The sequence below is a fragment of the Barbus barbus genome (genome assembly GCF_936440315.1).
Source record: "Barbus barbus genome assembly, chromosome: 19".
Lineage (NCBI taxonomy): Eukaryota > Metazoa > Chordata > Actinopteri > Cypriniformes > Cyprinidae > Barbus > Barbus barbus.
Window position 1 is genome coordinate 1,507,054 of NC_136747.1, and position 14,194 is coordinate 1,521,247.

Sequence of the window (14,194 nt, forward strand, 5' to 3'; positions counted from 1 at the left end):
TGTCTTTCCCTTTTTATTTCTGAACTACTGCTTCTGTTTCTTGTAATAATTCTATTTCCATCTCTGACTTTTGGAGCAGTTTTCTTCAAGCCACTTGGGAACATCAGCTGGCTTGGCTGCTTCCCTTCAGTCCATCCCAGATTACGTTTACTCCCAGCTGTCCACGCCTGCGGTCTCCTCACCAGAAGGAAAGCAACTGCAGTTAGACATCTGTGCCTTGTGTGACAAAGGTACTTGATTTCATTCATTCTGTTTCTACCATTTTAAATGTTGCTGTGAATTAGTATAGAAGAAAATTCTGAAGAACAGACACACAGACTATTCATACCTGTATTGTGGAGACGTGAAACCTTCATAAATAAGAGGACGAATCCTGAACTGGCTCTTACGCAATGGTCTGAAAAAATGGGCGGGGATGAAGAATACTGAAAATTCACACACTGTACTGTTTTTTTTTTTTTTTTTTTTTTTTTTTTCTTTTCTTTTCTTTCCCAAAACATGCCAAAGAGGCGATGCTGAAGAAGTAGGTGTTGGTCTGTGCAGGGCTTGCACATCTTGCGCTGAGATATTCATCCTGAGTACGTAATAAAAGAGGAGGAAGTACAAAATTAGTCGTTTGGCAGCTTGGTTTCAGTAAAAGCTGTTTTTGCACTTACAAGGAAGTTTTGAGATCTGAAACTTACAGTAATGCTTAAATATTCCCTTCATCTAAACTTGATGACTCTTCTCACACTAGATCTAGAAAAAGATAAATAAATTGAAGTGATATCTGGTATGTCAGTGTGGGGGAAAAAAAAAAAAATATATATATATATACATGTATACACACACACACACAGTGGGTACAGAAAGTATTCAGACCCCCTTAAATTTTTCACTCTTTGTTATATTGCAGCCATTTGCTAAAATCATTTAAGTTCTTTTTTTTTTTCCCTCATTAATGTACTGTACACATAGCACCCCATATTGACACAAAAACACAGAATTGTTGACATTTTTGCAGATTTATTAAAAAAGAAAAACTGAAATATCACATGGTCCTAAGTATTCAGACCCTTTGCTGTGACACTCATATATTTAACTCAGGTGCTGTCCATTTCTTCGGATCATCCTTGAGATGGTTCTACACCTTCATTTGAGTCCAGCTGTGTTTGATTATACTGACTGGACTTGATTAGGAAAGCCACACACCTGTCTATATAAGACCTTACAGCTCACAGTGCATGTCAGAGCAAATGAGAATCATGAGGTCAAAGGAACTGCCTGAAGAGCTCAGAGACAGAATTGTGGCAAGGCACAGATCTGGCCAAGGTTACAAAAAACATTCTGCTGCACTTAAGGTTCCTAAGAGCACAGTGGCCTCCATAATCCTTAAATGGAAGACGTTTGGGACGACCAGAACCCTTCTTAGAGCTGGCCGTCCGGCCAAACTGAGCTATCGGGATAAGAGCCTTGGTGAGAGAGGTAAAGAACCCAAAGATCACTGTGGCTGAGCTCCAGAGATGCAGTCGGGAGATGGGAGAAAGTTGTAGAAAGTCAACCATCACTGCAGCCCTCCACCAGTCGGGGCTTTATGGCAGAGTGGCCCGACGGAAGCCTCTCCTCAGTGCAAGACACAAAAAAACACCTGAAGGACCACAAGATGGTGAGAAATAAGATTCTCTGGTCTGATGAGACCAAGATAAAACTTTTTGGCCTTAATTCTAAGTGGTATGTATGGAGAAAACCAGGCACTGCTCATCACCTGTCCAATACAGTCCCAACAGTGAAGCATGGTGGTGGCAGCATCATGCTGTGGGGGTGTTTTTCAGCTGCAGGGACAGGACGACTGGTTGCAATCGAGGGAAAGATGAATGCGGCCAAGTACAGGGATATCCTGGACGAAAACCTTCTCCAGGGTGCTCCGGAAACTCAGACTGGGCCGAAGGTTTACCTTCCAACAAGACAATGACCCTAAGCACACAGCTAAAATAACGAAGGAGTGGCTTCACAACAACTCCGTGACTGTTCTTGAATGGCCCAGCCAGAGCCCTGACTTAAACCCAATTGAGCATCTCTGGAGAGACCTAAAAATGGCTGTCCACCAACGTTTACCATCCAACCTGACAGAACTGGAGAGGATCTGCAAGGAGGAATGGCAGAGGATCCCCAAATCCAGGTGTGAAAAACTTGTTGCATCTTTCCCAAAAAGACTCATGGCTGTATTAGATCAAAAGGGTGCTTCTACTAAATACTGAGCAAAGGGTCTGAATACTTAGGACCATGTGATATTTCAGTTTTTCTTTAATAAATCTGCAAAAATGTCAACAATTCTGTGTTTTTCTGTCAATATGGGGTGCTGTGTGTACATTAATGAGGAAAAAAAATGAACTTAAATGATTTTAGCAAATGGCTGCAATATAACAAAGTGAAAAATTTAAAGGGGTCTGAATACTTTCCGTACCCACTGTATATATTTTATTTATTTTTTTAATTTATGTATGTGGAGTACAACAGTGTACTATGTTTACAATATGGAGCACTCATGTTCACAAATACACACACTTGCATATGTGGTTTATGTAGAGTTTCCATAGGTTAAAATGTTTTGGTTTAATGAGCTATACATTTTTTTTTTTTTTTTTTTATCCCCTAAACATAGCCCTCACAGAAAACTTCTGGCTTTTTAATTTTTTTTTTTTTTAAATAGCACTGTATGTTTAAGCCATTTCTTTTATGAGGGCATATGCGGTGTCCTTGTAAACCATGTTAATGCTGTGATACCCCTGTTATACAAATTTGTGTCCTCCTAAACAGTGTATTAAAAAAAAAAAAAGTAAAAACATACTTGAGTAAATGTAAGTTTACTTTACAACTAAGCTTACAACTTGTACTAAAGTTGTATGAAAGTAACCTAGCGAAAAATACAAACAAAATATATACTGATTCAAGGTGGTTTTTTTTGGAATGACATTCCAAGGTTTGGTTAATGGGGGAAAAAGAAAACATAAGCACAGTGGCCTGTTGCATGAAGCTAGCTGAACAAACAGGAGTAGGTTTATAGTTGATAAAACCAAACAAACCCAGCCTGGTTTAGATCAGGGGCCTGTTTCATAAAACAAGTTTTCCAAATAAGCCAGGTTTATTTCAGTTAGTCTCACTTATTTTTAGTTCAAAAGTCAGACTAACTGAAATAAGCCTGGCTTATTTGGTAAACTTGTTTTATGAAACAGGCCCCAGGTTCAGTGGGCTCACAAAGCTCGATATAAACATTCTCCGTCAACTCCACAGCTGCAGTTTGATTCACTTCTCATGAAAGTCATTGCAATTCACTTCTTCACTGAAGGTTAAGAGATGTTATTAAAAATATAATGAATTTAAAAGCTTTTAGAAGGCAGGAATAAACGCTGCTGCAGCAAAAGTTTGAGAAGGCAGCAGAAAAAAATATCTGGCTATGCAATCAGGGCCGGCGCGTGCATATAGCTGCCTAGGGCGGCAGCACAGTCAGGGCGGCAAGAAGGACAGATATTTTAGTTTATCTTTTGGGCATTCCTTTGGAATTATTGCACTCATTTCAACAAGTTATCACCCCTTAGTTATTCTAAATCGAAATGAACTTTGCTTCATAGTAATGCCGTTCCCGCACCGCCCCCCACCTGAGCGGCGTCAATAGGCTAATCTCAGAGCCGATTCTCCCTATATATGCAGAATATGCAAGCTGCGTAGGGCCCCTGAAACACCTGGGGGCCCCCTTGCTCGCAAAGATGTTTTAGTTTCGTTTTTTGAATTTACTTACTTGCTTTTGTCATTTAGCAGACGCTTTTGTCCAAAGCGACTTACAAATAAGAAAAAGTAACTAAAACTAAAAAGTTACAACTCTATAAATACTATCTACCCACATATTTAAGAAAATAAAGAAATTAAATAAAAAGCAACTACTATCCCTTGCTTAACCTTTATTATACCAATCCAACAAATGATCATTTCAATTCAGCTGGACCCACTTTCCTGTTTATCAACTACAAATGGCCAAGCAAGTGCACACACTGACAAGATACGCGATTTCAGCAATTTGGCCAGCGGTTATGAAAACATGAATAATAATGTCTTTAAATGTGGTGTGCTGTCATCCTCTCTACGTAAAAATCAGTCAAATCATGTAGGGTGAATGTCATACTGTCGCTTGCTGGAGACAAAAAAAAAAAACGAGCTGAAAGCGTACCGAGCCGCAGAAGAGATACTGTTTCTCGAGCGTTTTCCGTGAGTGCGGCGGAGAGAAACACGGACAAATGCGTTTCATCCGTTCTTTCAGAGGATAGAGAGTAAAGGATCAATTTTATGCAAAGCCAAGTCACCTAAACGAGCCGCATCGGTGTTTTTGCGACTATGAAATGTTTTATTTTTACTTCTAAAATGCTTGTTAAACGAGTTTAAATGTAAGTTGTATAGCCTAAACAGTCAAATATGTTGTATTAAGAACTGTAGGCATATTTGACGAAAATAAAGGCTTTTAGGCAAGAAGGAAAGAAAGAATAAAAAAATAAATAAATAAATGAAACCAAAAACAAAACCAACAGCAACTAAATAAAATAATCAAAAATAATCGTTTTCTAATCAGTCTCAGCATGCTTTAATTTTGTGTCGCTAGTGGTTTGCGTCAATAAACTTAAAATGTCTTTGGTCTGCGCTCTGGAAGTGTGCTGTTAATTCTGCTAAACTTTAATTGCTAAAACTAAAATTAAAACGGAAACTAAATTGTATAAAAAGTATGGGCTTGAAAACTTCACAAAATTAAACTAAAATTAACAATTAAAAAAAAAAAAAAAACCAAACTGATATTTATAGCGAAAATTGAAAGCAATATTATTTTAAAAATGAATTTAAAAATACAAAACTATAATAACTCTGACACAAACGTCTTTCATTGGAGAAAGGAGATCCGCCAAATGAGATGATCGGAATTCGGAGGTGCCGGTTTAGTGCCGAATTCTGGCCCCCGCCAGATTATTACCCCCCTAGTATTGTTAGGTGTGGGGGAGGGGTTAGGATTAGGCAATCAGGTAGCGATTTCAACTAGGGGGGTAATGATTTGGCAGGGAGTCGAAAATAGGCACAACACCGGATCTGGACCGGGTTTGTTCAGATTAAGCCCGGAGTACTAAAAGCTGTGCACACACCAGCTGTTTTGCGCTGCGTACCGGGAATTCTCCCAAATCTTCCCATGGCCACTTCAGGCTTGTACACTTAATTTGCGTTTGCAGCTATACTAGTGGTTTGTTTATTTATTTATTTATTTAATTATTATTATTATTATTATTATTATTATTATTAATTTATTTATTTTTTTTATTTTTTTTATTTTTTTTTATATGTTGCAGTAGGGGGGAAAAATTAATATTCAGAAAACATGCCCGTGTCTGCTTTTATTTTAATGCAGTTGTATCAAACAAATTCTCCAGTCTTTCACGTGCATCTTTAAAATTGTATTTAATTATGAGCGTGAAGTGGGGGCGGCATGGCAGGGTTTTGCCTAGAGCGGCAGTTGAGTTTGCGCTGGCCCTGCTCCCTGCAAAGGGGAAAAAAATTAAAATGATGATAAAATCTAGAGCCAGATCACGTAAACTGTTAAGACTGGCTATTGTAATATCAGCGTCAGGCAAAATTATTTGCGTTCATTTCTGCACTCATTACATAATGTTTTATTTACATGTACCTTTTATGAAAATTAAACACTGGCTTACTACAAATAAATAACTAAAGTAAAGTAACCATACATTAACATGGTTTTGCTATTCTAGCCATTTAGCTTCACCATGTTATTTGTGTGATTTTATACGAATGGTAATCATTCCGAATGACTACGCAGTGTACGCATTCAGAACGTGTGATCTCTGAAACGCCCAGATGTCCAAAACAGACCCTCCCACATCTGTCATAAACACGGAGATGTTAGTCCCGTCCAAACTGGTACATGAAAATCGCAGATGTCAGGTGATAAGAATCAAAACTCAAACGTAGTTTAGAAAAGTAATCCCGTCCGAATAGGGCTAAAGTCTGATCATGTTTGTGGAAGTAAATCTTGGCACAAATAAGAAGATCGCTCCACGAGGCAGCTGAATGCTTTGTAGTGGCATGTTTTCATAAAATAATATTTTATGAACATGCCATCGAGATTCCATTGGAAGACCTCAAAGTTTGTGAAAATTCGAGTGACCAACCCAAATGTTTGTGACATGCCACTGACTGCAGTCGACGTATCTTGCAGTATTAAGGTCAACTGTTAATAGATTCATTGGGAATTTGTGTAAATTGACATCTCTAGTTGTTTTAGAAAGATACAATTTGCAATTAACAACTACCTAAAAGCTTACAACTTGGGTGCTATGAGGTTATTTTTTTGCTCAAAAACACAAGACAGTTTGATTCTTTTAAATTAGTTTTTTCTTTCATTCTTCCTTTTGTCTTTTATAGTGCATTCATCTTTAAAATCCATCCATGAATCCCTGGCTGTAGAGCGTGAGCGTGTCAGACAGGCTTGGGCTGGACCTGACCTTCGGCAGTCAACCTCAGATCAGTTGGCCACATTATGCACGACCCTCTCAGAGGTAAATCTTTCCTCCCGGTTTGAGATGGTGCTAGTGTACTAGTACACTTCTGACTACACTGAGCTGCTGCTGCTGCTACTACAAGTATCAACTACAAAGAGTTTTTGTTACTGCAGACTAGGGGATAAGCTGAATATCTTGGGGTAATTGAAAGAATACTAGCCCTTATGTTTTAAAACCACTTGTTCATCCAGTAAGAGGTGTGTGTGTGTGTGTGTTAAACCATTTTATGTCCTGATATTTGCTGAATTAATTTAAATTATACACTGTTGTACTGTCTGTCATGTACGCTGTCTCTTGCCTTACATGCTTAAATTGTGTTTGTTACTGACTTGTGTTTAGCTTGAGCTGCAGTCCCGTTTAACCAGAGTTCACTCTGTGTCACTGTCATCTGATTCCTCAGATGAGTCCTACTGCACTGTGCGCCAGGATCAGGTGCGCTTCCCCACGTCTGAACTTTTAAAGTCAATGGTTTTTATTTATTTAAAATAAATCTGTTGTTGTCATTAAGCAGGACACCCCCTCTCAGGACCGTAAGCTATATCGTACACCTTCAGTAGCAGACTCTACAGCAGAGTATTTTGATGCCAGTGAGGTGGTTTGTGAGAATTTGTCTGAAAATGAAACGTCTGACGAATCTGGATTGAGTGACGTCACCACAAGCAACTCTGAACCAGAGGAAGGCCACAGTACGTCTACAATTAGATAAAATGCCTAGTTTCTACCCTACCTTCAAGTGTCATTTATAGGTGTTTTCAGTTTTGTGCACATTCACTCATTTATTGGTATGGTATATCTTATTCGTTTTTTAATTTTTTTCTCAGAAACCGCAAATATGAAGTACAGAGCCAGTGTATCCAACACAAATGATTTGGCTTCTAATGCTCAGGCCAGTGGGCGACGCACAGTGCTTCCTGCACACAGCACTGATAACAGCCATATCGGTATCCTCAATATCCTGTACAACAACATCGGGAAGGATTTGTCACGGGTCTCCATGCCAGTGGCTCTCAATGAACCGCTTAGTTTATTACAGCGTGTCAGTGAAGAGCTGGAATATTCTGAACTCCTGGATATTGCCAACCGCACAGATGACCCTTTCGAAAGAATGGTAAGAGCATTGTGCATAAAACTTTGCATACATTTTATCCTAACTGTGTGTACCAACAAAAGGCTGATTTTTTTGCATTATTTCAGTTTTCAGATTTATAAAAGCCCTTTGGCACGTGCGCCTGTGTATAATACTCACTTTATTCCCTACCCCATCGCCTTGCTGAAATAACCACACATGAAGCTTAGTGTATATATAGTATAGTTAATGGGTATCCACCTTTTAAAATGATTTGCGTATGCATATTCCCATCCATTAGATTCTATGTGGATGCTATGGTAACAAGCCCCCACAAGCTTTCATGGTTGTGGTTCCAGATGTCAGGGTTTAAATCCCCCCAATCAGAGCGTGCATCTTAAAAAAAAAAAAAAAAAAATATATATATATATATATATATATATATATATATATATATAATAAATTTTCTGCCTAATGGTTTACTTCATTTCTTCATTATCTCAGCCCAAAGAGAAGTCTGCCATTTTGGATTTTGTGTATTTTTTTGAAAACTAGATACTTAGATGTTATTCGTGTTTCCTACAGACTTGCTCTGTTTGTGACTATGTCTGTGAAAATAGGGCTGTCGCGGTGAAGGAATTTCCCTTGCGGTAATTTTGAGTGGTTCAATAGCGCGGTAATACACACAGATTTTATATATATATATATATATATATATATATATATATATATATATATATATAATCTGTGTGTATGTGTTACGATGTAATGAGGTCATATTCAGAAACCAATGAAACCGAAACTAAATCGCTTTGAAACAGGAAGTGAAGTAAACAGAAGAGAATGACAAAATAACGGTCTACATAACAAAACATAAACATGATAATAAAATCGTAAGTCTATTGTTAGCCTATATAACAGTTCTGATTCTCGAATCTGACTGACAAGATACTTTTTCTGTTGATATTTGCGTGTTCTAGACGGGCTGTGAGTCCGTTCAGTTTCATTGTTTCGCCACAAGGTGGCATCAAGAGACTGTCTTTTAAACCGTTCATTCAACTACACGTTCAAAAATGTTGATTCATTCAAAGAGAGATGGAATGAAACGCGCTGTGGCAATCATTTTAACTTTTAGCGCCACTTTTAAAGGCTCAGCTGACCATCGATGCTAAGACAGATTTCGCTTTCCTTGGACATGACAACCTGTTTTCACAAATATACATGACTCGGCCTGAAGGACAGACGCAGGTAATCGCACGCGATCAGTCGATCTCTCTCCCTCTCTCTCTCTCATTCGCTGTCTGTTTAGGCTTGTTAAGTGTAAATTTACTGAGCCTCTGTACAAATCAGCATGGTACACATTATCATTACTAATATTCAGTACACATGCACGAAGTGTAAAACAAGAAGGGTGTAACCTTAAGACGGTTCAAAGACGGAAATATCGCGGTTGCTGCGGTTGTTGCATTCATCTGCGGTTGTGCTCGTCAATAGCGCGGTATTGCGATATTGCGGTTATCGAGACAGCCCTATGTGAAAACCCAGCTAAAGTTATTTTTTGGTGATTTACTGTTTTCTATATAAAATCATCCTTCATAATGTAAAGAACATTCTGTGAAAATGTATTATTGATATCTTTATTACGGAGTAAGACCATGTCAGAGATTGAAATCATAGTGAATTTAATGGTTGAAATCAAACTTTGATGCTAATTATGAGATCATAATTAGATTGAGACTTTAGACGGATTCCTTCAGAAATAGTGATATTAAAAACACCCCCACTGAGTTTCGATTTTGAAACTTGTAGTGCTTATGTTTATTCATTGAAGCCAAAGCCTTTTGGAAAATCTATTTGTGGCGGTCAGTTTTGATACTGTGGCGGGCGCCACATATAAATCAATGTTTGGGAAACGCTATTCACAATTGTATTAATAATCTTGGATAAGAGCATTACATTTACATTTAGTCATTTGGCAGACACTCTTATCCAAAGCGACTTACAAATGAGGACAATAGAAGCAATCAAAACCAACACAAGAGCAACTGCATGCAAGTGTTATGACAAGTCTCGGTTAGCCTAACGCAGTACACATAGCAAGTTTTTTTTTTTTTTTCTTTTTTTAAAGAAACAAGTAGATGGAATAGAAAAAAGAAAGCTAGTGTTAGTTTTTCAAGAAAAGCTAGCAGTTACAGAATAAATATGTAATTGATAGAGGGTCAAGTGTGTTTTTTTGTTTTTTTAAATATAAAAATACAGATAGATAAATTTAAGAATACAGAGTGCTAGAGTTAGAGGGTCAAATAAAGATGGAAGAGATGTGTTTTTAGCCGTTTCTTGAAGATGGCTAAGGATTCAGGATTCAGCTGCTCTGATTGAGTTGGCAGGTCATCACCAGGAGGGAACATTTAATGAAAAAGTCAGTGAAAGTGATTTTGTGCCTCTTTGGGATGGCAAAATAATGCGTTGTTCACTTGCAGAACGCAAGCTTCTAGAGGCACATAGTTCTGAAGAACTGAATTTAGGTAAAGGGGTGCAGAGCCAGAGGCGGTTTTGTAGACAAACATTAAAGGTTTAGTTCACTTTCAAATTCAATAGTGAAGTTCAATGGACTCACAACGGTTGAAGGTCAACATTACAGTTTCAGTGCAGCTTCAAAGGACTATAGACTATACCATATATATTCTGTCACTATAACAAATTCCTTTGTATGTGTAAACATACTTGGCCAATAAAGCTCATTCTGATTCTACCAGACGATGAATAAGGGTCTTATCTAGCGAAACGATCGGGCATTTAAAAAAAATAAAATGAATGTGTATATACTTTATAAACCCAAATGCTCTGAATCCTCCAACAGAGGATAAGAGGTACGGAGAATGGATCAGTTTTTATAGGGAAAGACTAGTTAAATGTTTATCCAGGTCACCTCTGATTTTTGAACTAATCAATCGTGTTAACAACTTTACAGCACTTGTTGTGTTTTTCACTGACATTGTAGTAGGGTCGCTTTGTGAAAACATCTAAATGGTTAATTATAGATCTAGTAAGACAGAAACTCACCTGTTCCCCACTCATATTGGTCTGAAAAGGTAAAGAGGTGTTTCAGGTCTCGGGAGACTAGCGTAAATTGACCAACAGCGCCATATGCTGTTTTGGAAAAGAAAGTTGCTCAATTGCACATGTGAGAAAATCTGCCTGCACTCGTGTGAGAAAATCAGCCTGCATGCATTTGTGAGAAAATCAAGCCATGTTTCCTCATAAAAAGGCAAATGAGTCTCACAGTTGTAACACACAATACATATATTTGTCCATACCTCTGCATTTTCTCTCAAAGAAGTTTGTATTTGAAAATCACTTTGCGTTTGTTTGAAAGTCGAGTTTTTCTTTGCAAAGCAGATTGTGTTTATTTGCAAAACACTGGATTTGTTTGATAAATATTGGAACAAAAATCGCTCCATAGTCATCTTCCTAATATTGTATAAAGCAAATATGCAGGACCGGACAGTTTTAGCAATGTGGTCTACTCATCAATCACCCCAGTAGCTAGATGTCGGTCGAATGTCCACTTCTGAAGCAAGATTGGTTGCTGTCCAGGAGGTTGTTCTGCATTAGATACATGTTGGTTACAGACGTGACATAGAGTTATGCAATATAATGATATTTGGTTATAAGTCCTCTTGGCATCTTTTTGGAATGATCTTATGCAAATTTTTATGCAAAGGCAGTCTCTGTGCCTTTCTGAGAGTGGTGAGGAATTCACTCCTGTGAGGAAGAGGTCAAAAGATTTCAAGATGGAGTCTGGTTTTAGCTCGATGTCCTGGGTGGGAGAAATCAACCCATTTGGTCCTCTTGAGAGAGTCTCAATGGGTCTCATTCACGAATAATTGCGTAGATTCCCAGTCATTACTTGGAAGAGTTGCTGACAAACCACTCTCCATGCACTTATGAGTCAAGTCACCTTTATTTAAATCAGTATTGCATGGTGTCAAAGAGGACAATAGGCTCAACAGTAATTTTTCCAGCTAAAGTGACATCATCATCATCATCATCATCCAGTTCATCTCTCTTCAAATAGTGTCTGTGCAATCAGTCAAGCATCCCTAACTAAGCAAGCCAAAGGCAACAGTGGCAAGGAACCAAAACTCCATCAGTGACAGAAATGGAGAAAAAGGAGAAATGGAGAAACCAGGCTCAGTCAGGGGGACATCTCTCCTCTGTCCATGTGAAACCAGCATGGCATGGTTTAATTTCAGGCTGCAACACGGGTTAGATTGTGCAGAGGACTCATCTGGTCTCTATGAAACGGTCTAAATCCTGACTGGAAATCCTCACAGATACCATTCCTCTCTAAGAGGGTACATAGCTGAGAGGCTACAAAAAGGCTACAAAACTTTTTTTTTTTTTTTTTTTTTTTTTTTTTGCAGACATGCGGTTGGATCATTCTTTTCTCTTTACTGTTATCATTGGTATATTGTCAAAGAAATATTACCAAACGTTAGAATTACAAACTTAAAAATTGTGATTCCTCTATCTCTAAAAAATAAAATCATGGCAAAACATTACATTTGAATTAATTGATGAAGTCGGAAAAATCGCCCTGCCCTGCCTTTTTCTAGTATGTTTGAGAGAAAAGGGAGATTTGAGATTGGTCTGTATTTAACTAATTCTCTAGGATCAAGTTGTCTTTTTTTTTTTTTATGAGAGGGTTAGTAACAGCCAATTTGAAGGTTTTGGGGACACATCCTAAAGACATTTGACAAATTAATAATATTCAGAAGAGGATATGACTTCTGGAAGCACCTCTTTTAGTGGCTTAGATGGAATAGGGTCTAACATACTTGTAGGTTTTGATGATTCGACCAGTTTATACAATTCTTCCTCTCCTATAGCAGAGAATCAGTGGAATTGTTCCTCAGGGGATCTGTAGTGCATATGATGCAATACTGTAGCTGATGGCTGCATGGTTATAATTTTATCTAGAAGTACCGAAGTTCATAAAGTCATTACTGCTGTGCTGTTGGGGAATGCCTGCATTTGTTGGTTTATTTTTCGTTAATTTAGCCACTGTATTGAATAAATGCCTGGGGTTGTGTTTGTTTTCTTCTAAAAAAGGCAAAGTAAGCAGATCAAGCCATTTTTAGAGCTTTTCTATAAGTAGAAGCACTTTTCCCGCCATGCAATACGAAATGCCTCGTTTTTTTTCTTCCAGCTGCGCTTCATTCTTCGGGCTGCTCATTTAAAAGCGAGAGAGTGTCTGACTCTTTTCCTTAATCTTCAAGTGTAAAGGAGCAATCATATCTAAAGGGCTAGAAAAGAGTATATAGTTTCTGTTACAACATTAAGTTTTTCTGAGCTATTGAATTTGCTAGGAATTGAGAGTCCGGAATATTATTTACATAGCAGTCTTTTGTGGTAGAAGTGAATAATAATATTATTTATTCTTTTTTTTTTTTTTTTTTTTTTTGTAAGATTCAAATAATGTTTAAGATCCTTAATCTTTTGTGTAGTTAAGTGTAGAATAACACAATAGTGCTTATGGTGCATTCAAGTCATGTCGGATGGATCATATTTATGAGTTGATTTTATGCATTTAGCAGACGCTTTTATCCAAAGCGACTTGCATTGCATTCAAGTTACAGTTTTTACTTTTTTTTTTTTTTTTTTTTTTTTGCTATAAATGTAAATTTGTTCGTTTTTTTTTATATATATACAATAAAACTATGTAAGTTACATATACAAAATATTATATTGTTTAATTACCACAAACTGAAACATTATATGTTCTACTTTACCTTCATAAGTTGAATAAAACCAGAAAAAAAACATAATGATGCAGATTCTTTATACATTATTGCAAAGAAGTGACATACTGCCAAGTATGGTGACCCATACTTGGAATTCGTGCTCTGCATTTAACCCATCCAACGTGCACACACACAGCAGTGAACACACACACACACACACACAGCAGTGAACACACACACACAGCAGTGAACACACACACACACACAGCAGTGAACACACACACACCGTGAACACACACCCGGAGCAGTGGGCAGCATTTATGCTGCAGCGCCCGGGGAGCAGTTGGGGGTTCGGTGCCTTGCTCAAGGGCACCTCAGTCGTGGTATTGAGGGTGGAGAGAGTGCTGGACATTCACTCCCCCCACCTACAATCCCTGCCGGCCCGAGACTCGAACCCGCAACCTTTGGATTACAAGTCCAACTCTCTAACCATTAGGCCACGACTTCTGAGCTGGACGATGACATCACTGAATTCAATAATGAAATGCCTTTAACTGAAAATTGAGTGTTTAATCCTTGTAATTTTACATTATTGACGCACTATTTTCATAATTTGATATTGTGCAGTTGCTTTGACACAATTTGCATGGTTAAAAGCGCTATATATATATATATATATATATATCTATCTATCTCACCTAAAGGATTATTAGGAACACCTGTTAAATTTCTCATTAATGCAATTATCTAATCAACCAATCACATAGCAGTTGCTTCAATGCATTTAGGGGTGT

At 37.8% G+C, this 14,194-nt stretch overlaps 1 protein-coding gene across 1 annotated transcript in view; it reads left to right on the forward strand.

Moving 5' to 3' along the window:
• Nucleotides 1-14,194, forward strand: part of LOC306885363 (oxysterol-binding protein-related protein 6-like) — a 55,771-nt gene that overhangs the window by 5,187 nt on the left and 36,390 nt on the right. Inside the window, exons 10-14 of the mRNA XM_079441822.1 lie at nucleotides 80-230; nucleotides 6,451-6,584; nucleotides 6,927-7,019; nucleotides 7,099-7,273; nucleotides 7,409-7,695. Coding sequence (XP_079297948.1) covers nucleotides 80-230; nucleotides 6,451-6,584; nucleotides 6,927-7,019; nucleotides 7,099-7,273; nucleotides 7,409-7,695 — 840 coding nt within the window. The remainder of the gene's footprint in view (nucleotides 1-79; nucleotides 231-6,450; nucleotides 6,585-6,926; nucleotides 7,020-7,098; nucleotides 7,274-7,408; nucleotides 7,696-14,194) is intronic.